This window comes from Octopus bimaculoides, chromosome 13, assembly GCF_046866305.1.
Source record: "Octopus bimaculoides isolate indiv1 chromosome 13, ASM4686630v1, whole genome shotgun sequence".
Taxonomy (NCBI): domain Eukaryota; kingdom Metazoa; phylum Mollusca; class Cephalopoda; order Octopoda; family Octopodidae; genus Octopus; species Octopus bimaculoides.
Window position 1 is genome coordinate 33,218,853 of NC_142940.1, and position 23,002 is coordinate 33,241,854.

The 23,002-nt window shown below is 38.5% G+C and overlaps 1 protein-coding gene across 4 annotated transcripts in view; it reads right to left on the reverse strand.

The window, feature by feature from the left end:
* The window catches only part of LOC106877877 (transcription initiation factor TFIID subunit 1-like), a 91,776-nt gene that overhangs the window by 48,364 nt on the left and 20,410 nt on the right, over nt 1-23,002 (reverse strand). For all 4 annotated transcript variants that reach the window (XM_089361623.1, XM_014926919.3, XM_014926917.3 and 1 more), the window contains 13 exons: nt 22,753-22,856; nt 21,891-22,013; nt 16,281-16,349; nt 13,273-13,389; nt 12,356-12,529; nt 12,049-12,222; nt 8,828-9,018; nt 7,750-7,864; nt 4,928-5,069; nt 3,087-3,217; nt 2,345-2,425; nt 1,718-1,987; nt 1,517-1,601 (listed from right to left, as the gene is read on the reverse strand). In XM_089361623.1, coding sequence (XP_089217749.1) covers nt 1,517-1,601; nt 1,718-1,987; nt 2,345-2,425; nt 3,087-3,217; nt 4,928-5,069; nt 7,750-7,864; nt 8,828-9,018; nt 12,049-12,222; nt 12,356-12,529; nt 13,273-13,389; nt 16,281-16,349; nt 21,891-22,013; nt 22,753-22,856 — 1,776 coding nt within the window. The remainder of the gene's footprint in view (nt 1-1,516; nt 1,602-1,717; nt 1,988-2,344; nt 2,426-3,086; nt 3,218-4,927; nt 5,070-7,749; nt 7,865-8,827; nt 9,019-12,048; nt 12,223-12,355; nt 12,530-13,272; nt 13,390-16,280; nt 16,350-21,890; nt 22,014-22,752; nt 22,857-23,002) is intronic.

The following is a 23,002-nucleotide window of genomic DNA, read 5'->3' on the forward strand; positions in this document are numbered from 1 at the left end:
CGTTAGTCACATGTAATAGAGTGGAGTGTCTTGTCCAAGAAGGTAATTTATCATTTATCTACCTAATGCCATGAAATCAGAGATAATCTATCAGCTCTTAAGAGCATCATCAGAGATGAGGAGGCCTTTATATTTTACCTGCATACATGCATGCACATGCATGCACACACACACACACACACACACACATACACATTCATGTTGTAGGAAAAATTATAATAAACACTAGTTTATGTCATTTGTTCCCTATGTACATTTCACCATTATGGTTGTTTGAAACCTTTACATCAGATGCCCCAAGTACAATTAGATGCTAAATCACAATGGACCATCAGGGGAGCACTGTACAGCATTACTTTACAATGATCAAGATCAACATAATGCTATAAAATGTTCCCCCGATGACCAGTTGTGGTTAAACATGCAAAAGCACTTGGAACATCCAACTAAGTGTTGCTTCACAACATAAAAATGTTATCTTCATGTACCATATTTAGAGCAATTTGATCTGGTAGGGACCCACACCTCTCCAAACAGCACAATTGTTAAGTTACCTTGTGACAGAATGGTATGTCCTGTCTTTTGTCTGCCATGAAACCAGAGGTAATCCACTTTCAAATAAATAGAGCCCTTTATAATTTAGTTGTTAAATAATAGCTGGAAGTGAATCACCAATTTATGCAGTGCAAGAAGAAACAGAATTATAATCTAATAAAATAAATGCACATCAATCACATAGTACTCCTGCAGCTTACAGCAATGAAGCAGAGTCAAGACTCTGCTTCTGAAGTAGCAAAACATGTACCATCTCTACCTCCTGCTCTGTTTAAAACTCACCTGATGCATCCAAACTCCCTCCTTTTCCTCACCAAATATGGTTCATTCCACTCATAACTATCACTACCAGGTCCTATACTAAACACCTTGTCTAGTCCTTTCAACACTACAGAATTGCTAATCTCTGGAATTTCCACTCTGATCAAAACCATTTTCTCCCACCCACCCACCAACTCACCCTTCACTCATCAAGATTCAAGATGTTAAGTCAAACATCAATCACATCAATCTCACAACTCTGCAACAGTTTCCAAAGGTTATGAATAACATTCTTCTTCCTTGGAATAATGAAATATAACAAGAAAAAAAAAACAATATGGGAATGGAAGAATACAACCTACCTGAACCCATCCTCCATTACTTGACATTTGTGGAAAAAATTCAATTCAGTAATGCAGCCTAGTAAAACACAGTGCTCCCTCTGCTTTCACTGACAAGCAGTACATCTGTATCTACATACGGTCATTATTTGTAGTTAGGTACACGGGTAGTTTAAGTATCTTGTTGCAGAAACACAGTGTTGCCATAGTTACAAGATATAAATAACCAAATCTTATTCAAATTAATAAACTGATGTCTACCAACCTAATCAGCTACAACACTCAGGGTCTAACATAGTACTCTATTACTAAGTTAGTATTATAGGGATTCATTTAGAAAACCTTCAGGGGATACACACCTGTACCATCTTGTCCTGTTTTAGCCTGAGCTGTTGACATGGTTCTCACAACATCAATAACTTCCCATCGAGACAATTTTTTAATCTAAAACAAGAAAATTTATAAGTGACTGATTAATTGACAAACAGATATTTTAGATTAAATATTACACACATTTATGAACAAATGACAGATCCACTATAACATATCCATTAACTTACCTCTGACTCCTGCACCCCAAATTTGCGGAGAAGCTGTTTTGCATCTTTAAGATTAAGTCTTCGTAAATCAGCATCAGTGCCTGTAACTGTACGCTTCACAGGGGTCTGACTATTCCCTTCTTCCTTTGGTTGAGGTTTATTGGGTACCTTCACATAGGAGAAACCTTCCCCGCAACCTGTCGGATCAGCAACTCCAGTTAGATCAAGAAGGCACTTGCCTTTCATAGCAGAAATAAAGGCTCTTGTTGTGTTCCAAGGTGCTGTCCGTACCTACATTAAAAAGAAACTAGATCTCATTTACAAAACTTCACATAAAGTCAAATAATAAAAATAATAATAGATTTGTCCCATAACTGCTTAATGGGTTGTTATGGGGTAATTAACTGCTGAAGACTTGGTCTTTGTATAGATAGGACAAGTCTGCCAATTAAACATATTCTAATCTCTAAACCATATCCATAACCATAGAAGAGTTAGAACTGAAATGCCATGGTTTAACAGAACACTTGTTAATCACATAGTGCTTACAACAGCAAAGTTTTTTTTGTTTCATCTCCACACAATAGTATTTGTAATAGGCTGGGATATGAATTAGTTAATATTAGCAAGCTAATTAATTTTAGTAACCTCATCATCAATCTTCATCTGTGTCTCTTCCTCATTATCATCTTCAGGGGCAAACAGAGACTTTTCACCATATCCTGCATCCTGTAAAAAAAAAGACCAACACATTAAATGAAATGTTCAAATAAGGTTACCAATTATTTAACTTTAGTATAAGGATGAGGGAGGAGCATGACTAAAGTTACCCCCCCCCCCACCAGTATTTGACTAAAGTCAACCACCAGCCCCCAGTGATATTTCAGCTGAGAATATGAAAGGATAGGACTAAATACCTACAAGAGAGAGAGAGAATGTACTGCAGAGTGTAAAGTCCAACATTCTACTGAGTTTGCCATCCACCACCATAAATAAAGTTAGATTGAGAGAAAGAGGTGAAAAGACAGAAAGATTAAGATATAGTGGATGGGTGGGTGAATGGATGGATGGATGGGACAAAAGGAAAAGGGATGGAAGGAGAAAGACAAAATGGAGAGACAGAGAAAAGGAGAAGGGAGGAAGAAAGGAAGATAGAGGAGGGGAAAGAGAGAAGGGAGTGAAGGGTGGAAAGAAGGAGGAAAAGAGGAAGGACAGAAAAAAGAATTGAAGAGAGAAAAAAACAGAAAAATAGAAAGACAGAGAAAAGAGAGAGAGAGTGAGAATGAGAGGAAAGTAAAGAATTCTACTGCAAATCAAAAGAAGACTAAAACGAGCAAAAATGAAGAACAGAGCAAATAAAATAAGAGACCACTGATGGCCATTAGCTTACTTTTAATCTTTGCTCAGCAGCCAGCATGGCATAATAGCCACAACATTGTTCTGGGGACACCATTGCTCGCATCTCTTCTTCAGTGGGTAAACGAAAGTCTGGTTTCAATACCCACCAGTTTGAGTCCATTCCTGGTAAAAAGACATTTATTTCCAGTTCAGAATGCAGTTATAAAATATTACCAAAAGATAAAAAATAAAGATATGAGGTATGAAGGAAGAATGGAAATCAACAATAAAGAAAACGTGGAGGCCTGCAAGCCACTTGGCAGTCAGCCCATCAAGGTAAGCAGTATGTATTTACTTTGGCATCAGCCTTGATAACCTCCATCCATTTCTTTAGTTACCAAACACAGTAATAAAACCAAACAAAACATTCATTATCATTTAGAGTCCATTTTCCATGCTGGAACTGGTAAGCTGGAGAGCTGTACTAGGCTCCAGTTTGTTTTGGTTTGGTTTCTACAGCTAGATGCCCCTCCTAATGCCAACCACTCCATTGAGTGTCTTGGATGTCCTTTATATGTCACCAGCACAGGTGCCTTTAACGTGTCACCAGCATGGGTGCCTTTTATGTGTCACCAGCACAGATACCTTTTGCATGTCACCAGTACGTTAGAATTGAATTATTATTGTTTTCCGTATCACATGCATTTAGTGAAGAACAGCATCATTGCTTACAGAACAATCACTGGTTCATTGGTGATGGTAATGACAAAGGATACTCTGTGAAACTCAGATAGCAGAAAATCTACACAGGGTATTTTTCAAAAACACATTTTCTTGGTTTTCTCAGCAAATTTTATTTCATCAATATTAATGGTTGTAGCAATGATGTGGCTGCTGTTGATACTTGTCCTTGTTGTGGTTATTGTTGTTCAACTTTAAGTCAGCCCTTATGGAACAGATCTGATACTTCAATAGCATTCCAGCAATGAAACCATCCAATTAGTTTTTCAAGCATATCATCATCGTTATCATCATCATTTAGTGTCCATTTTCCATGCTGACATGGATTAGGTGATTTGACTGGAACTGCACCAGGCTCCAGTCTGTTTTGGCTTGGTTTCCACAGTTGGATGCACTTACAAATGCCAAACACTTCATAAGAGTGTAGTGGATGCCTTTTAAGTGTCACTAGCATGAGTGCCTTTTCCATGTCACCGGCACTGGCCACGACTGCAATTTCACTTAGTTTAATGTATCTTCTTAAGCACAGCAAATCACCAAATGTTTCGGTCACTTGTCATATCTTAAAACATGAAAATGAACGCATTCTTCAATGTGTTCATTTATTTTTGTTTTTAGATGTTAGGGTGTTATACGAGGTAGATTTAGCTGTTATTTCTAGCATGTCAAAGAGGACCATAGGCATGGCCTAACCAATGAAGTCAGAAGGTTGTGATTAATAATGAGGCAGTAATAAATAATTAATAAGGAAGTTGTTATTAGTAACAAGGTACTAATGACTAAGTAATAAAGAAATTGTAATGACGTCTTCACAACTTAACCACACATGGTGAGTTGTGTTCATCACAGATATTCAACCAGTTGAGAAATGTCCATCACTTACAGAAAAGACATGAGACCATTTCAGAGCTTAGAACACATGGAACATTGTACAGTAATGATGGTGGTGGTGGTAGTGGTAGTGAGGGTATTGTTATTAATTACTGTTGTTGTTGTTGCTTAGCATAGGTCAGTTCAGATCCAACAGACCTACAATCATTGTTCCAGCCAGACTAGACTCGTAATATCAATGACCACAGGGGAAAGATTTGACTGTTATTTCAAGTAGGTCAACAGGAAAAGAAAAGGAAAGAGTATATCTTATGTAGTTACCGGTTCTCTTGAAGTCAGCACACAGTTTCAGTCGTTTGCGTATACTGCTCTCTGAGTGAGACGGGAAGGCTTTCTTGATGTCGTCCATTTTGATACGACGAGGATTGTCTTTGCTCTTCCAAAACAGACGGTATATGAAAACCTGTCAAAGTGAACAGACAAAAACAGTTGTTATAAAAGAAAAACATAGATCCAAAAGACACTAAGTAGTTCAATGGAGTATTACAGTAGGAATGTTCTGGGCAATATTGGGGGAATTGATACACGTTATGTTGTTTTATGTAAATATATCATTATCCAGCCCCTACACTAAACCTATTATAGTAATTATACAACACCAATACAACATTCACTTCAACCACATAACATCAAATGTTTCCACTGCATTGTCAGTAAATTTTCTTTCATTCTTCTTTCTTTTCTTTTTTTTTTATTTGTTTATTTGTTTCAGTCATTTGACTGCAGCCATGCTGGAGCACTGCCTTTAGTCGAACAAATCAACCCCAGGACTTATTCTTTGTAAGCCTGGTACTTATCCTATTGGACTCTTTTGTCGATCCACTAAGTTACAGGGACATGAACACACCAACACCAGTTGTCAAACGATAGTGGGGGAGACAAACAAAGACGCACAAACATATACACACACACATACATACATACATATATATATATATATATATATATATATATATATATATATATATATATATATATACAATGAGCTTCTTTCAGTTTTTGTCAACCAAATCCATACATAAGGCTTTGGTTGGCCCGTGGCTATAGTAGAAGACACTTGCCCAAGGTGCCACGCAGTGAAACTGAACCCAGAACCATGTGGTTGGTATGCAAGCTACTTCATATAATAATTTTTTTTACCACATTGAATATATTGATCACCAGCAGTTGGAGGCTGTACTCTGCATGTGCGTGCATGCGTGCGTGTGTGTGAGCTTAGATATCGTCATTATCATATCATCATCTGCTAACGTCCAGGGTACGTCAAGGGCAAGGCCTGCAAGGTCTGCCACAGCAACGTCAATGAGCTGAGGTCCTCTGTCAACTGCAGGTAAGCATAATGCATGAAGTGGAAATGCAAGGAAGGGAAAAGATGAAGAGATATAGTTTGGTTTGTTGTGTAGGGTGTGTGAGAAGTTTTCTAGTTAAGTGTGAGTGGGTAGGGCACACAGCAGTTTTAGAACTCAGTTTCGCTGATGTGGGTGGGTCTTCTCAAGAACCTCATATTGCCAGACATCTTGGTCCGTTGTTGTTTCCTCTGTGAGGCCCAACATCCTGAGACCAGTCCTTATTACTTCATCCCACACCTTCCTGGGTTTCCCTTTTCGGCAGATACTATCCACTTTCAGTGACAGGAACTTCTTTATGCAGCTGTCCTCATTCATACACATCACATGTCTAAACCAATGTAGTCTTCTCTCTTGCATGTTATATTTGATTCCTCTTATGCCCAACTTTTTTCTAAATACATTTGTACTTTGTTGTACATGTGCACTGAAGTTGCACGTTCAACAGATCACACTGCCATCATTTCTCTTCAGTCTACACATGTCTTCTTCATTCAGAACCCATGTCTCACTACCATGGAGTATAGCCATTCACACACAAGTATTATACAGTCTACCTTTCACTCTGAGAGAGAGTGCTTTTGTTACCAACAGAGGTAATAGTTCTCTGAACTTCCTCCACTCTGTTCTTATTCTAGAAACAATACTTTCAGAGCATCCTCCACCATTGCTAATTTGGTTACCTAGGTAACAGAAACTATCTACAACCTCAAGAGAGCCTGTTGGACATTGTGTGTATAAAATGAAATTAAATCCAGGTTTAGTCACAGATTGATCAAGTTAGTCAATTTTTAACATTGTCATGACAACATAGTGCCTCCATACATTCCAATGAAAAATTGAAAGAAAGAGACAATTCCGTTCTCTCTTTGGAAGAGAAATTAATTTTTGACAGTGGTGAGAAAACATCTGTTTTATTATCACAATTGAAAAGATATTCCAAGGTGTTACATGGCACAAGTCAATAATTTCTCTATATTTTTTCAACTTTCTGACTGTGTAAGGACTTCACATGGCTCTGCTGATGATTTGAAACTGAATCCACTCAATCATTGCTAAACAAGAAATTCTCAAATCTCTTTGTCTTTGCATCTTCATACTGGATGATGTATAGTAAACACTTGACTTGTAACCCTTTCTATGTCATTGAGAGGTCAGTCTTTTGTTTTAGATGCGACCTGCTTTTGGCTGTCCACTATACAATGGGAAAATCCACTTTGTGTCACCTATTCGACTTTCTATTAGTTTTCGAAGAGCATTTCCACAGCCTCTACCTGTAATCAACTGTTTTGCTTATTTCTGACCTTTTTTACTAATTTCTGACTGTTTTTGGCTACTTTATTTATTTATTAATCTTTTTTTTCTAATTTTTCTAACTTTCATTTACGAGATGGATTGTCCAAGATTCGAAATGGTAATGTATGTATATCCCTTTTGATACCAACCCACCCTAGACAAACCCTGGATACATGATGCAATTTCCCTGTTTTAAAGAAATCTAAATCAAAATCTTTCATCAACATTGTTTTAATTTATGTTCCAAATGCAAAATATTTCCAGAGAAAAACAATAACAAAAGGACAAACACACACATAGTTATATTTGCTGGTACTTATTTTGTTGGCCTTGGAAGGATGAAAGGCAACATTAACCTTGGCAGGATTTGAACTTAGAACATAAAAAAACATAGCCAAATGCCATCCAGCCACCCGCAATATGCAAACATTTCAAGTGTACCTGCAGAAAGTCCCGGATGAAGTTATTGGCTCTTTTGGAGTTTGGGCCTGGTACTTCATAGAGTGCACATTCTTGACCAATGATATAGATACAGGTTATTTCACGGATGTAATAACTGCAAAGATCATAAGATAATAATAATAACAACAACAACAACATGAGGGTAGAGCATGCTAAAAAAAAACTGCCTTTTTGGGGACAGCAACAATTTAAAGATTGGTATTAAGTATCTTCCACAATGCTTAACATCAAGGTACCAAGTCTTATAATTTGTGGAAAGAGACCCTGTGAGACCTTTGACAACAGGTTGCTGTCCAATCTCAAAGAATTAACAGGAGCAACTAAGATAGAGAGTTCTGAGAAGTAAAATATAATAATAATTCTTTCTACTATAGGCACAAGGCCTGAAATTTAAGGGAGGGGGATAGACAATTACATCAACTCCAGTACACAACTGATACTTATTTTATCGACCCTAAAGGGATGAGAGGCAAAGTCAACCTTGGCGGAATTTAAACTCAGAATGTGAAGACAGACGAAATACCTCCAAACATTTCGCCCAACATACTAACAATTTGGCCAGCTTGCTGCCCTAAATATAATAATAATAATGATAATAATAATAATGATAATAATAATAATGATAATAATAATAATGATAATAATAATAATGATAACCTTCATTGGCTACAAGGGTCTAACATGTAAGAGATTATCCATCAAAAACATCAACAAAACTTAGAATTCAATAATCCAGTAATTATCTATTTGTCTATTTCCTCAACAATTTAACAAACACAACATTTCAAAATAATCAAACTCTATCAAAATTTAGATTGCGAATGTGAAAATTATTTCTGAAATGCAATAAAAGTAAAAAATATGAGGTATGTTAACACTCTTCATTAGATAGTGACGGTCACTACCTAAAATGTTAAGATATTTCCTCTCCTTGCAACAAAAACTCATAACACCATCATATTTTGACTTCTTCTAGTATTAACACTTGGTGCTGCACACCAAAACAAGTTTCTTCAGGTTTTCTAGTGATTTTATTTGATATTCAAACTATACTTACTGCTGCCTGGTTCGTATAATTAAAAAGTCAGTCTCGGGCATACAATGTTCATAAATAGGAGCTCGGAATAAATTATTTTCGAAGGCTTGAAGGCACAGACCGGGAGCCAAACTGCCCAAGAATGGAGATGTGTGAGCATATGCCAGTTCCCCATAAATATACTGTGGTGGATTAGAGTCTTTCCCTGGTTTCTGTGAATGAGGAAGAAAAAAATTGTTTACAAGACAGAAATCAACAAAATAAAAAAAATAAGGTTAGATAAATACAAATCCTTTTGAAAATGAACAACAGAATTATAAAATAAATGAAATTTATTTTCATATAAAGAAATAAAACTTATTGTAGTATATTATTTTCAGCAATAATAATAATAATAATAACAATAATAATAATACTGAGATTAGAAAACTGAAATAATGAAATTCCAAAATAAATATCACTTTCCATAGTGGGTGTTTTTCTGTTATGAAAGGTAACATTTGACAAAAATCTCTCCTCTCTCTCTCTCTCTTTCTCTCTCTCTGCACATGCACCTTAGCCAGGGCACATAATTCTCTATAGGTAAGTCTACTTCATTGAAGTACAGTTCTTCAGCATAATTTTAATGTCCATTCTCCCATGCTTGCATGGAAATTAATTGGACAGAATTCACTGAGGCAGATTTTTCTATGGCCAGATGCCCTTCCTGTCATTAAGCTTCGCCTGTTTTCAAGTAAGATAATATTTTCCCATAGCTAGATGTTTCTCCATTGAAGATTGGAAACAAATGACACCATTTGTATGATGGTGGTACTTGCTTACAACTATCACATGATGTCAAGACAAAAACACACATATATATACATACACACGTGTGCATGTGTGTGTGTGTGTGTGTGTGTGTGTGTGTGTGTGTGTGTGTCTGTATCATTATTATCATCATCGTCGTCATTTAACGTGCTGGCATGGATTGGAGGGTTTGATTGGGTGCTGGCAAGCCAGAAGGCTGTACCAGGCTCCAATCCGATCTGGCAAAGTTTCTACAGCTGGACACCCTTCCTAACAACAACCACTCCAAGAGTGTAGTGGGTGCTTTTTACATGCCACCAGCACGAGGGCGAGTCAGGCAGTACTGGCATCGACCATGCTTGAATGGTGCTTTTTATGTGCCACCGGTACAGGAGCCAGTCAGGCAGCACTGGCAATGATCATGCTTGAATGGTGCTTTTAATGTGCCACTGGTACAGGTGCCAATCAAGCAGTACTGTCATCGGCCATGACAATGATTTCATTTGCCTCAACAGGTCTTCACAAACACAGTTTATTACCCAATGGTTGAAGGGTATTCTTAAATGGGCTGGTTATGCTGCACTGGCATAGGCCATGGTTACGGTCTCACTTGGCTTGCCGGGTCTTCTCAAGCACAGCATGTCACTTGTCATTGCTTCGGTGAGGCCCAATGTTCAAAGATCGTGCTTCACCACCTCATCCCAGGTCTTCCTGGGTCTACCTCTTCAACAGGTTCCCTCTATTGAGAGAGTGTGACACTTTTTCACACAGCTGTGCTTATCTATTCACAACACATGACCATACCAGCACAGTCATCTCTCTTGCACACCACATCTGATGCTTCTTAAATCCAACTTTTCTCTCAGGATACTTACACTCTGTCGTGTATGCACACTGACATTACACATCCAGCGGAGCATACTGGCTTCATTCCTTGCAAGCTTATGCATGTCCTCAGCAGTCACGACCCATGTTTCACTGCCATGTAGCATGGCTGTTCACACAAATGCATCATAAAATGTACCTTTTACTCTGAGCGAGAGGCCCTTTGTCACCAGCAGCAGTAGGAGCTCTCTGAACTCTCTGCTATATATATATATATATACACACACACACACACACACATATACACACACACATACATACAACTGGTTTCTTTCAGTTTTCATCTACCACAAGACATTAGTCAACTTCAGGTTTTACTAGAATTAGAAGGAGCTATGCAGTGGGACTGAACCTTTAACCATATGGTCGGGAAGCAAAGTTCTTAACCATACAGCCATCCCATGAGAAGCTGTGCCTTGTTCATAGTCACTGCAAAATAATTGAATGATGGGATGAAGTGTGAGTGAAGTCACCAGAAGGCAAGTCAATAAAATATTGAGATTCTGGTCAAACTGTCAAGCTCACACGTTGTCATTGCTGCTGTGCTGTGTATGTAGATAACCAAGACAAATAAACTTCCAATGGTTCATTAAACAACCCATCCGTAAACTGATACAAAACAAAGTTCAGTTAGGCAGAAATAACTGTATAACTAACAAGTACTTCATTAACTTTCATTAACTGGCTTTAACCCTTTAAGAGCTATACTTTTTAAGAAAAACACTGTATTAAGTTTCAATTAACCTTTAAAATAATTTATAATTTCAAGGGATTTAGTAAAATGCCTAAATTTAGCCAGTGTTTGGAACAGTTTCAAATAAAATTATATGATGGAATGCTTTAATTTAAATATGAATATTTTTAAACAAAGGTTTTAGTATAAGAACCAGAGATTAGTCTCAGGTGGGTCAGGATTAAAAGAGTTAACCCTTCTGACAAGTGAAACTTGCAATAGATCTTTCAACCACAGAACAGAAAGTACAATTAATAGCGATGAAAGACAGAGGGCAAATAAACTGAGGTGACTGGATATTAAAAGCAACAACTGATGTTCCACCAGACAAATGATTGTACTGGTATGGACATGTAATGCATATAAACAACAATGTACTGACAGTAGAAGGATGTGTGTTAGAAGAAAACCAAGAAACACAAAAGAAGTGGTGGCGGCAGATCTAAGGATGTTGGGTCTAGTGGACAAGATGACACAGACTGGAATGGAATGGTTGGTTGTGTACCGAAGAGTGTCCAATAGGACACTCTTCCAGTATAAGACAGATGTTAAAATGTTGATAATTATAATGATTACGATGACAATGATGAGATGTTGATAAACCTAGTAGATACCTGATAGACCCTTTAGAAATACCTTATAAATACCTATTAGAGTGGGTCTCTACTTTAAATAACTAACCTTAAAATAGAAAACTACCGCAAAATGTTTGTACAATACAAAACTATAAAATATGTCAAGTGAAGTGTCGAAGTCAAAGAATGGAAATAGTCGGAACTCAATTCCTCTTTACATTGCTCACTAGAAACCAAATGGTGTGAATTATAAAGTATACCCTTTTATAATAATTCTTGACTTTGGTGGCCATTCCAACTTGCATCATCAAAGGTGGAAATTCTTCAGAGTATTCAGTCATGATAAGTTCTCCATCCATGCCAGAAAGATCCTGCATTGTACGCATGAAGAAAATTTCCCCACCACCATAAGCTTGCCGTTCCACTTCTCTCATCTGAAACAAGAAACAAAATTGAAAAAATTCACTCAGAAAATATTGTTGTTGTTTTCAGATGCCTTATTTGAATTGTTACAAAAATCATTGCTTGAATAGAATATCAGAACCGAAAGTAAAAATATCATCTTACCTTTGCTTTCCGCTTTATTTGTTTTAACAAAGGCAAAACCGAATGTGGCCCATGTGTGGCCAATGCTCCATAGGAATAACGTTTGATTTGTGGACGATGGAAACTGCGTAGTTTTGAAGGCCCCATATGAGTTGGGAACAGGGGCTGCCTTAATTCCAAAGCTGGGGTAGAGTGCTACAGAAAAAAAAATAATAAATAAATACACACACACACACATTTGAATTTCCAAACAAGAAAAAGAGTTCTCAATACACAAAGTAGAGTTTATTTATTGGAAGCTAAAAATGTCAGTCACTACCCTAAGTGTCGTACTTCTGCTTTACACAGTGAAATATATATATTCATGCATTCATTTCATATCAATTTTTCAATCTAGTGTGCATTAGACAAATATGTCATTGAGGCAATGTTCCACAGCCAGATGTCCAACCTGCCACTAAAACTTACCTGTTTTTCTAGTAAGGGATCTTTTATTTCACATGTCTTCAAAGTTATGAAGTGAACTAACAAATAACAAGACACAGCTCCTGACTTTCATACAGAACAAAATTAAGCATACATGCACGCATGCACACACACACACACGCGCGCGCGCACACATATTTACAATGTCTTCTTTCAGTTTTTGTCTACCAAATTCAATCACAAGGCTTTGGTCAGCCCAGCACTGACTAGAGCACTATCCCCAGGTGCCACACAGTGAGACTAAACCTGAAACCACATGGTTGGGAATCAGACTTCTTAATCACACAGCCATTCCTTTGTCTTTACACACACATACTCTATAAGAATGAAGTCCCATATCACAAAGAAAACTATGAATGAAATACTAATGTGACAAAATGCAAATAAGAAAGAAAAGAGGAAAGAAAGAAATCAAGTAAGAAGAGAGGAAAGTGTTGGTATTTGATACTTACCTGGATTAGACTTCCTCCCATGTTAGTCCGGAGAGCATTATCCATCGTAAGCTTTGGATTGTAAAACTCATCATTTGATAAATTGAAAGGATCTTTCCTTTGTGTAGTGGTTGGAATCTAAAATTAAACATGAATATCGTCATTATCATTACCATTAATGAATGGGACTTGTAGAAGAGGGGGAACCAAGGATAGATACAGGCTGAAATGGTGAGGGCTGATCTCAAGATGTTGAACCTCACAGAGAAGACAAAAGACTGAGACAATTGGTGATTCGCTGTGCTCAAGACCTTCTCTGCCAGTGAAAATGAGGTCCTAAAAGCATTGTGTTTATTCCTGTCTATGCTAGGCCCTAAACCCAATTTGCCCATGTTAAGCACCACTACCATATCACATCTTCCTATGGCTCATCCTCTATCATTCTTCTAACTACAGTATTTACTCAGTTGCTGCAATTATCTAAGAGCAGAAACAGCACATACTTCTTCCCACCTTGGCACTACTAGGTACCTTATTCTATCATCCCTGTTCATATTATTTTCCAGTCACTTCGTTTCTGTGTCTTCAGTAATCTCTTGCTCCCCTCTGAACTACATCTTAGATCTGCCATTTCCCATCTGCTATCATTCTCAATAGCCTCTCTTTTTAACTATCAATGCCCAACCCTAACCTTTGTCATTCCAGTCAATACAGCCAACCTCATGTACCTCTGACCCTATCTCTGCAACATGTCATCACCCTCATGCCCACCTCCATAGTCACTCCCAGCACATCATCTCCCTACTTTCTGATCTATCTAGATATATGATACTACTGCCCTCCACTCCTCCTGTGCTGTTGCTTGTCACCTCCCATTCCATACTGATATTTACCATTGACCACACCTTCACTCTGTTACATCACTCCCTATATTCATTCACTTCTAACCCAATTTCTATCCATCTGTTCACTCCTTCCCACACTCTTATGAAATTATCCACCCATTCTTTCCCTCCTGATCCACAATCTATATTTCACCTTATACACATCTTCTTATACTTCATGAGTCACTCTGGTATCCTGTCACCTCCATTTTTATCTCCTTCCAGTTACTTTTGGTCACAATTGCATACTGAGGGGTAGCCATGAATTTTATAGCTTGTCCCTCTACTATGCTTTAGCCTTCAAAACCTGGCACAAAGCCATCTCTTGTTCTCTTGAATACAATCCCACACAGTTGAGAGGGCTTTTCCTTTTCCTTCTTTACTTTGTCTTGCAAGTTACTTAGTGTCCTCACTAGTGCTGGTGCCACACATAAAAAAAGCATCCAGTACACATTGTAAAGTGGTTGGCATTAGGAAGGGCATAGAAACCATACCAAAGCTGATATCTGGATCAGACACAGCTCTATGGATGACTGGACCCTGTCAAACCATTCAACCCATACCAGCATGGAAAATGGATGTTAAATGATGATGATGATAATGATGATGATGATGATAATGATGATGATGATTCCTGTTTAGGACAGACCTGGCTATCAGCTGACTCCATCATGAAGATTGCTCTGCTGCCTTGCTTTGGTCAGAAAGGGAAGGCAGTTTACCTTTCTCTCGTGGCTATGGCAAAAGTGGTTGTGAGGTGGACAAGATTGAAAGGACTGGAGACAGACTCTTTCCTCTTCAACCAAGCTCTGATCAACTTTTTAAAATTCCATTTGAAAAGGAAGGTATGAGTTGAGAGGGATGTGCTGCTTCCTACCAGTAAATTGTTGTAAGAGGGATGAATGTGACAAGGATGGCCCAAGCGAATGAACCTACACGTAGGCTGAAGAGTACAGAGAAGAGAAAAGCACTTGTCATGGAACTCCTTGTCAGTAGGGCGGCTTGGGATCTCTGAGGTACTTTGGTTGCCCCTGAGTGCTGTTTCCTTCCGTCGGGGAATTTGTTTGTTAGAATTTTTTTAATTGTTATTGTTTTTTACTGTGTACATATTCCTATGTAAATCCCCTGTCCTTTGTCTTTGTACATCCTAAATATATTTGTAGCTCTTGTGATCTTTTTTTTCTTTTCTATGTTAAACCTGTTTACATGCAAAACACTCACAATACACACACACACACATATACACACACACATTCAATGTTTTGTCCTGTGCCATCAGTAGTTTTATTTATATTGCATGCTTTCACTACACTACCGAGCATAGCTTTGTCTGCCTTGGATATGTACTGTGGTGCGATCTGGTGTTGTTATTTTTACTACATTGAAAGTGCTCTGTGTTAGTTGTGTGATACCTAGCAGCACTATTCTCAATATGTTAGGGCTTGGTTATATATTTGTCAGCGTGTTTTATGATCATACTTATTAAAACAACTCTTATTAAAGGATTCTTTCTGTTTTCAGACCCCATGTTCAGGTTACTTCTATTTGTAGATCTTTATATCTCAATCATCATCATCATCACCATCACCATCACCATCATCATCATCATCATCATTATTATTATTATTATTATTATCATCATTAATATTACAGTGTAGCAATTATTAGTAATTTATTCTGAAGACAGACAGAGAGATAGATATAGACATTCATATACATATTAGGGTACACTAATACTAATTATAGCCACCAGATGTCACTGGTGATTACAGTCAGGTTAACAAAGCAATATTTTATGTAACATTCATTATATTTTCAAAAGGTAAGAATTGTACACAAATGTATTGCTTGATTAACAACAAAATGCTAGATTTGGGGAAAAAAAAAAGGTATCTATGAGGTCACTCAACCTACAAGAAACAGCAACCAAATCTTCCTTAAATCCCACCATACTGTCTAAAAGGAAGGACACATTAAACGATGCAGTCCTACAAACATATCTGAAGAAACAGGAGAGTCAAAGCTAGAATATCTTTAATCCTAGACTTATTCTATCAGAGCTGATCTAGGGCTATAGAACAACAACAGACATATTAACAATGACAATAACAATATTATTTTAATGATACAAATGTGATAGCATACCTCTTTTTCTTCCTCCTCTTCCTTAATAATTCCAGCCTTACCAAGCAAGATTTTGGATTTTTTAATTTCCTGTAAAATTAATTGAATATTCAACTTAGAAACAATAAATGATAATAATATCATTTGGTTTTAAATTCTTATACATATATATATATATATATATATATTCTTTTATTCTTTAACTTGTTTCAGTCATTTCACTGTGGCCATGCTGGAGCACCACCTTTAGTCGAGCAAATCGACCCAAGGACTTATTCTTTGTAAGCATAGTACTTATTCTATTGGACTATGTTGCCGAACTGCTAAGTTATGGAGACATAAACACATCAGCATCGGTTGTCAAGCGATGTTGGGGGGACAAACACATACACACAAACATATACACACACATACATATGTATATATACATATATACGATGGGCTTCTTTCAGTTTCCATCTACCAAATCCACTCACAAGGCTTTGGTCGACCTGAAGTTATAATAGAAGGCACTTGCCCAAGGTGCCACGGAACCATGTGGTTGGTAAGCAAGCTACTTACCACACAGCCATACCTTACATACATTTATAATAAGTGGTTAATCATAAAAAAGATATCACAAAATATTTGGACATAGAACTATGAAATATTGCCAAAGTAGGTCATAGTAGTATTATAATGGAATATTCTACCATCCCAATTGTTATATGGACTGTTAGATATGTAATTCGTCTGACGTTCCGTGTGTCATGTGGTTCGTCTGAGTTCATTGTTTCATTGTTGTTGTCTTGTGGGACTGTCGTAGTAAAATGTCATTGATATATATATAGCGGACATGACTTTTGTTTATTCATAACGAACATTGGGTGAGTGCGTTCTTTGTATGTAATTGAACAATAAATGTAATAATTAAATTGTATAACTCGTTATGTTATCTCTGCGAGTCAGTCCGAGGGAAACATAACAGAGTTTATTGGCGTCGCCGATAGGACCGATAGGATACATGCTTACTTTACCGTAAAATTATTCATCGTAATAACAATGGCTGAAAAACAGACAGTAGAACTTATTAAATTGTTTAGGGAACAAATGGACAAGCAAATGCAACAACATCAGAGAGATATGGACGCTCTGTTAAAACTGTTTGGTGCTCGACAAGTTGAAGGCGATTCTAGTGGCTATTTTTCAGCTGCTTCAACAACAGTGTCAATTCCACCATTTACTGCATTTGATTCAGCGACAGAACTATGGCCTGATTACTGGTCAAGATTCCGTACGTTTGTGGCTGCTAATGCTGTACCTGAAAAACGCATGGCATAAGTGTTCCTGACCAATCAGACTGCTACTGTTTACAAACAACTTGCTAATCTGGCTACCCAACAAAATCCGCCTAAAGATATCAACAACTTGATAATGGACGAAATCGTTGACTTCATGAAGGAACAGTTCGACCCTAAACTTTTTATTGTGAGAGAGCGTTTCAAGTTTTGGAGTGATATGCAGCGGAAGCCAGGCGAAACTCTCCAGGAGCTGGCAGCACGTATACGCCAGGATGCAGCTACCTGTGATTTTCCAGCGATCACCAACCCACAGGATGAAGCTCTGAGACAGAGATTCATATGTTCGGTTAACAATGAAGCGGTTCTGAAGGCGCTTTTTAAGATAAAAGACTCAGAACTATATTTTGCCCGTGCTGTCCAGGTTGCCATTGAGACTGAAGACGCAGCAAAGGTTGCAAAAGAAACTGTATACGGTTCCAAAACCAAGCAGGTGTACAAGGTCCAGCAGAACAGGAATAAGAGTCCTCAAAAGAAACATCAGCAGTCTTATTCCACAAACCAGGAGAAATGCTACCGATGTGGAAAGGCCCACAAAGCAACAGACTGTCCTTTCAGGGAAACCAAATGTCATTTTTGTGATAAAAAGGGTCATTTGCAAGCGGTGTGTAGGAAAAAACATCATCAGCAACGCAATGGCCATTCACAAACTCCCGTGAAAAGAATCACAAAAGCTGAGCTAGTCAAGGTGAAGTTTCCCGAGACACTCACAGTTTAATTGTGCCAGTAACAATCCAGAACAGACTGTTCACAATGGAATTGGACACTGCTACTACAGGCAATTTTGTTTCCTTGTCAGTCTGGAAACAACTTGGAAGACCAAAGCTGCAAGATGTCAAGCATCGCTATGAATCTGCCAGCAAGCACAACCTGCCTGTTCTAGGAACTTTCATGGGCCAAACCAAGGATCCAACAACTGGTAAGCAGGATCTTATACCTTACATAGTCACCAAGATCTCTGATCTTAATTTGCTGGGTCGGAATGCTATCCAGACTCTGGGAATTTCCGTAGACACTGCTCTAGGTTTGAAAAGCATAGACAGCCAAGCTAAGAGGGAAGGTGCAGAAGGGATGTATCCAAAGATCTCAAGCGAGCCCTATGTTTCCCTGCAGCAAGATTGTCACAACATGTGTGATGAATTTCCAGATCTTTTCAAGCAAGAATTGGGATGTCTCAAGAACTTTGAACTGGAAGTGAAGTTCAAATCGGACGCAACACCAGTCTTTCACAAGGCACGTCCGGTCCCATTTGCTCTTCGTGATGACCTGGCCAAAGGTTACGAAGAAGGCATCGCCAAGGGAATCTGGAAGCCTGTTCAATTCAATGAATACGGAACGCCAGTGGTACCGATTCGTAAAGCACACACTTCAAGCAACCTGAAGCCCAAACTACGGATTTGTGGTGACTACTCTGTGGGAATTAATGACCAACTTGCTGATCACCGTCATCCAATGCCACTCCCTGCTGAACTGATGCAGAAACTCGGAGGTGGATTCAGATATACAAAGATAGACCTTGCTGATGCCTATAATCAGATCAAACTGGCTCCAGAAAGTCAACGCAGACTCGCACTCAGCACTCACCGTGGAGTACTCCTGCAACAACGACTCCCTTTCAGAATCAAGTCAGCACCTGGTTACTTTCAGGAGATCATGGAAAACCTGACCCATGATCTACCTGGAGTGGCCGTCTTCCAGGATGACATGCTCGTCAGTGGGAAAGATGCAAACAGTCACTTAAACAACCTAAAGTGTCTGCTCACACGTCTAAGCGACAATGGACTCAGATGTCGCCGTGAAAAGTGCCAGTTTGCACTACCCAGTGTAGAATACCTTGGACACATTTTGTCGGCTGAAGGGATCACTAAGGGATCCAAAGTCGAAGCAGTCTTAAAGATGCCATCTCCAACGAACGAATCAAGCTTGAAATCTTTCCTAGGTTCAGTTCAGTTTTATGGAAAGTTTATCCCAAACCTAGCCAGTATAGCAGAGCCACTCTATTGCCTTACAAAAAAGTCAACTATTTGGAAGTGGGGAGATGAGGAACAGTCAGCTTTTGATCACTTGAAAAATGTACTTTCATCAAGTCAAGTTCTGATACACTTCGATCCAAACAAAACTTTGGGACTGGCTTGTGACGCATCAAACGTTGGTATTGGAGCAGTCCTGTTTCACCGCTATCCTGATGGAAGCGAGCGCCCAATATCCAATATGTCCAAGACTCTCACTTCTGCACAGCGTAACTACAGTCAAATTCAAAAGGAAGCCCTAGCTATCATATTTGGCTTGCAGAAGTTTTACCAATATTTGTACGGTCGTAAATTCGTACTCGTGACTGACCACAAGCCACTGACATCACTATTCAGTCCGAGGAAAGGGACGCCACTTCTCGCTGCTAACAGACTAGCACGATGGGCCCTGTGGCTGAACCAGTTTGACTACACCATTGAATATCGGAAATCAGCAGATCATGGCAATGCTGATGCCCTCAGTCGCTTGCCATTCGGTGATGACAACGACTTTGACAGAAAGGAAAATGGTGAAGACATAGACATGGTGTGTGCCATCAAAGCTCTTAGTATTCAAGTCCAACCTGTGGATGCTAACGTCCTCCGTCAAGAGTCAGGGAAAGATCCAGTGATATCTACAGTGATGCGCTACGTCCGTGAAGGCTGGCCACCAAAGAACATGGAGATCAATGACGAAGTCAACAAGTTCCGTAAGTTATCAAACTCACTTAGTATCTGTCATGGATGCCTTATACATGGATCTAGAGTTGTGATTCCACATAGCTTGCAGCGAAAGATCCTCAATCTTCTGCATCTCGGACACTTTGGCATGGAACGCATGAAACAGCTAGCAAGAACTGCTGTATATTGGCCTGGTATCGATGCTGCTATAGAGATAGCCAGTCGACGATGTGATTCATGTAACGAACATCAAAGGCAGCCATCTAAGCCTCCAGTTCACCCATGGATGTTACCAGAAAAGCCGTGGAGCCGCTTACATCTGGACCATGCAATAAATTTTATGGGTAGAGATTGGCTGGTGATCACAGATGCTTATTCCAAGTACCCATGCATTCATCCCACTTCCTCCACGTCCTCCAAAGCCACTTTGAATCTGCTTGAGGAAGACTTTGCGCACTTCGGATTTCGTCACACACTGGTCACCGATAACGCACCAACTTTTACGTCTGAGGAGTTCCAGAGCTGGTGCAAAGAACGCGGGATCACACACCTGACAGGTGCACCTTACCACCCAGCTACCAACGGAGCAGCGGAACGTTTGGTGCAGACCTTCAAACAAGCTCTGAGGAAGTCTTCTCTTCCGCCGACACGAGCACTTCAAGAATTCTTGATGCAGTACCGGAGAACACCGACATCCTGTGGATTCTCTCCAAGTGAACTTTTGAATCACCGGCAGATACGAACAAGGATTGATTCTCTGCTGCCATCGCCAGTACACATTGCTCAAGGCAAACAGTCTAAGGAAGCACATAAGTCTCAGGTGACTCCAAGCTCGGCTGATGTCGCTAAAGTTACCAGGCAGTACAAGGCCGGAGATCCTGTGTATGCACTATACTATGGACCTCGCCGAGACAAAGATCCCCGATGGGTACCAGCAATCATTAAGAAGTCATTGGGTACTCGCTGCTTTAACGTGAAGGTCATACCTCATGGCCCGATGTGGAGACAACACTGGGAACAGCTGCGACCGCGGTACACAACTGAGGAAGACAATGAACCTGGTGATGCAGAAAACACTGTATTTGAATTTGCAACAGATCACCTGATGGAGATCTCGGAAACTGTGCCACTAACACAAAGACAAACCAGACCCAAGACCATGTTACCCGTTCCAGAGTATGGACCAGACAACCCAAGACGGTCCAAGAGAACCCGTAAAACCCAAGAGAGACTTTGCTGTTGATACTTCTTGTGTAGCATCAATTTCAGTGGGGAGGTGTTATATGGACTGTTAGATATGCAATTCGTCTGACGTTCCGTGTGTCATGTGGTTCGTCTGAGTTCATTGTTTCATTGTTGTTGTCTTGTGGGACTGTCGTAGTAAAATGTCATTGATATATATATAGCGGACATGACTTTTGTTTATTCATAACGAACATTGGGTGAGTGCGTTCTTTGTATGTAATTGAACAATAAATGTAATAATTAAATTGTATAACTCGTTATGTTATCTCTGCGAGTCAGTCCGAGGGAAACATAACACCAATCATCTCCTTTATTCTGATATTTATCATTTATTATTAAAACAAGAATAAATAACTTACTTTCTCTTTCTTGGCAGGCTCTGTTTGCTCATTTGGATCAATATCTTCAGGAACTTCAAGAATTATATTGTCATCATTTGGATCAAGTGTCAGCATTGCTGGTCCAGGTATTTTCTCCATATTCTGTTAGGAAACAGAATGATATGACATTGTTTTATATTTAAGATGTATGTGTGGATCTGTATCTCATAGCTTATTATCATAATATATTTACATTATGTTATTATATTTCTTAGCTGGTGCTAGTAGAAGACACTTGCTCAAGATAATGTGTAGTGGGACAGAACCCAAAACCAAATGCTTGCAAAGCAAACATCTTAATCACACTGCTATGCCTATGCCATTATTACAGTACTTATAATTAATTTACATGTATGTGTATATTTACTGTATTTGTTTGTTAAATAAAATAGTCAAAGAGGTTCAGTGCCCATGAATTTTTCAAGTCTTCTATACGCTATGATTCAATGTTCATGTATAGTTATGTAACTCTTATGTACTGTTTAAGGCACTTTAACCAAACTAAATCAATAAATGGAAGTATATTTTTTGGAATTGATGAAAAATGTTACATAAGATTAATATAAATGATTTTAAATAACCTTTATTCAAGAAATTCAAACCATTACATTCTATCCTAATTCACTGCATCCACAATAAAAACTGTATCACTTCTTAAACTATGTTTCAGAAGTGAGGATGTGAATCATTTCTTCCAAAATATAATTTAATTCTGTGCCTAGTTCTCAGTGACAACACCCAATAACAATAAACATAATCAAATAGACCACAACTATCAATTTAAGTATATACAGAAGTTGTTTGTTTGTTTGTTTGTTTCAAAGGAAGACAAATACTTTACCTCAGGGTCCCAGATAATATCCTCTTCCCAGTTTTCATAAACCAGAGCCTCATTTTCAACCGGGAAGATAGAACGCCAATTCGATTCTTTGGAATCACTAATTTCTATGTAATCAGGAAAATTAAAGAAAAGCAATATATATATATATATATATATATATATATATACACACACACACACACACACACACATATATATATTACAAAATCAAAGTAATGAAAAACCATCTTAAATTAATAGAATAAATTTA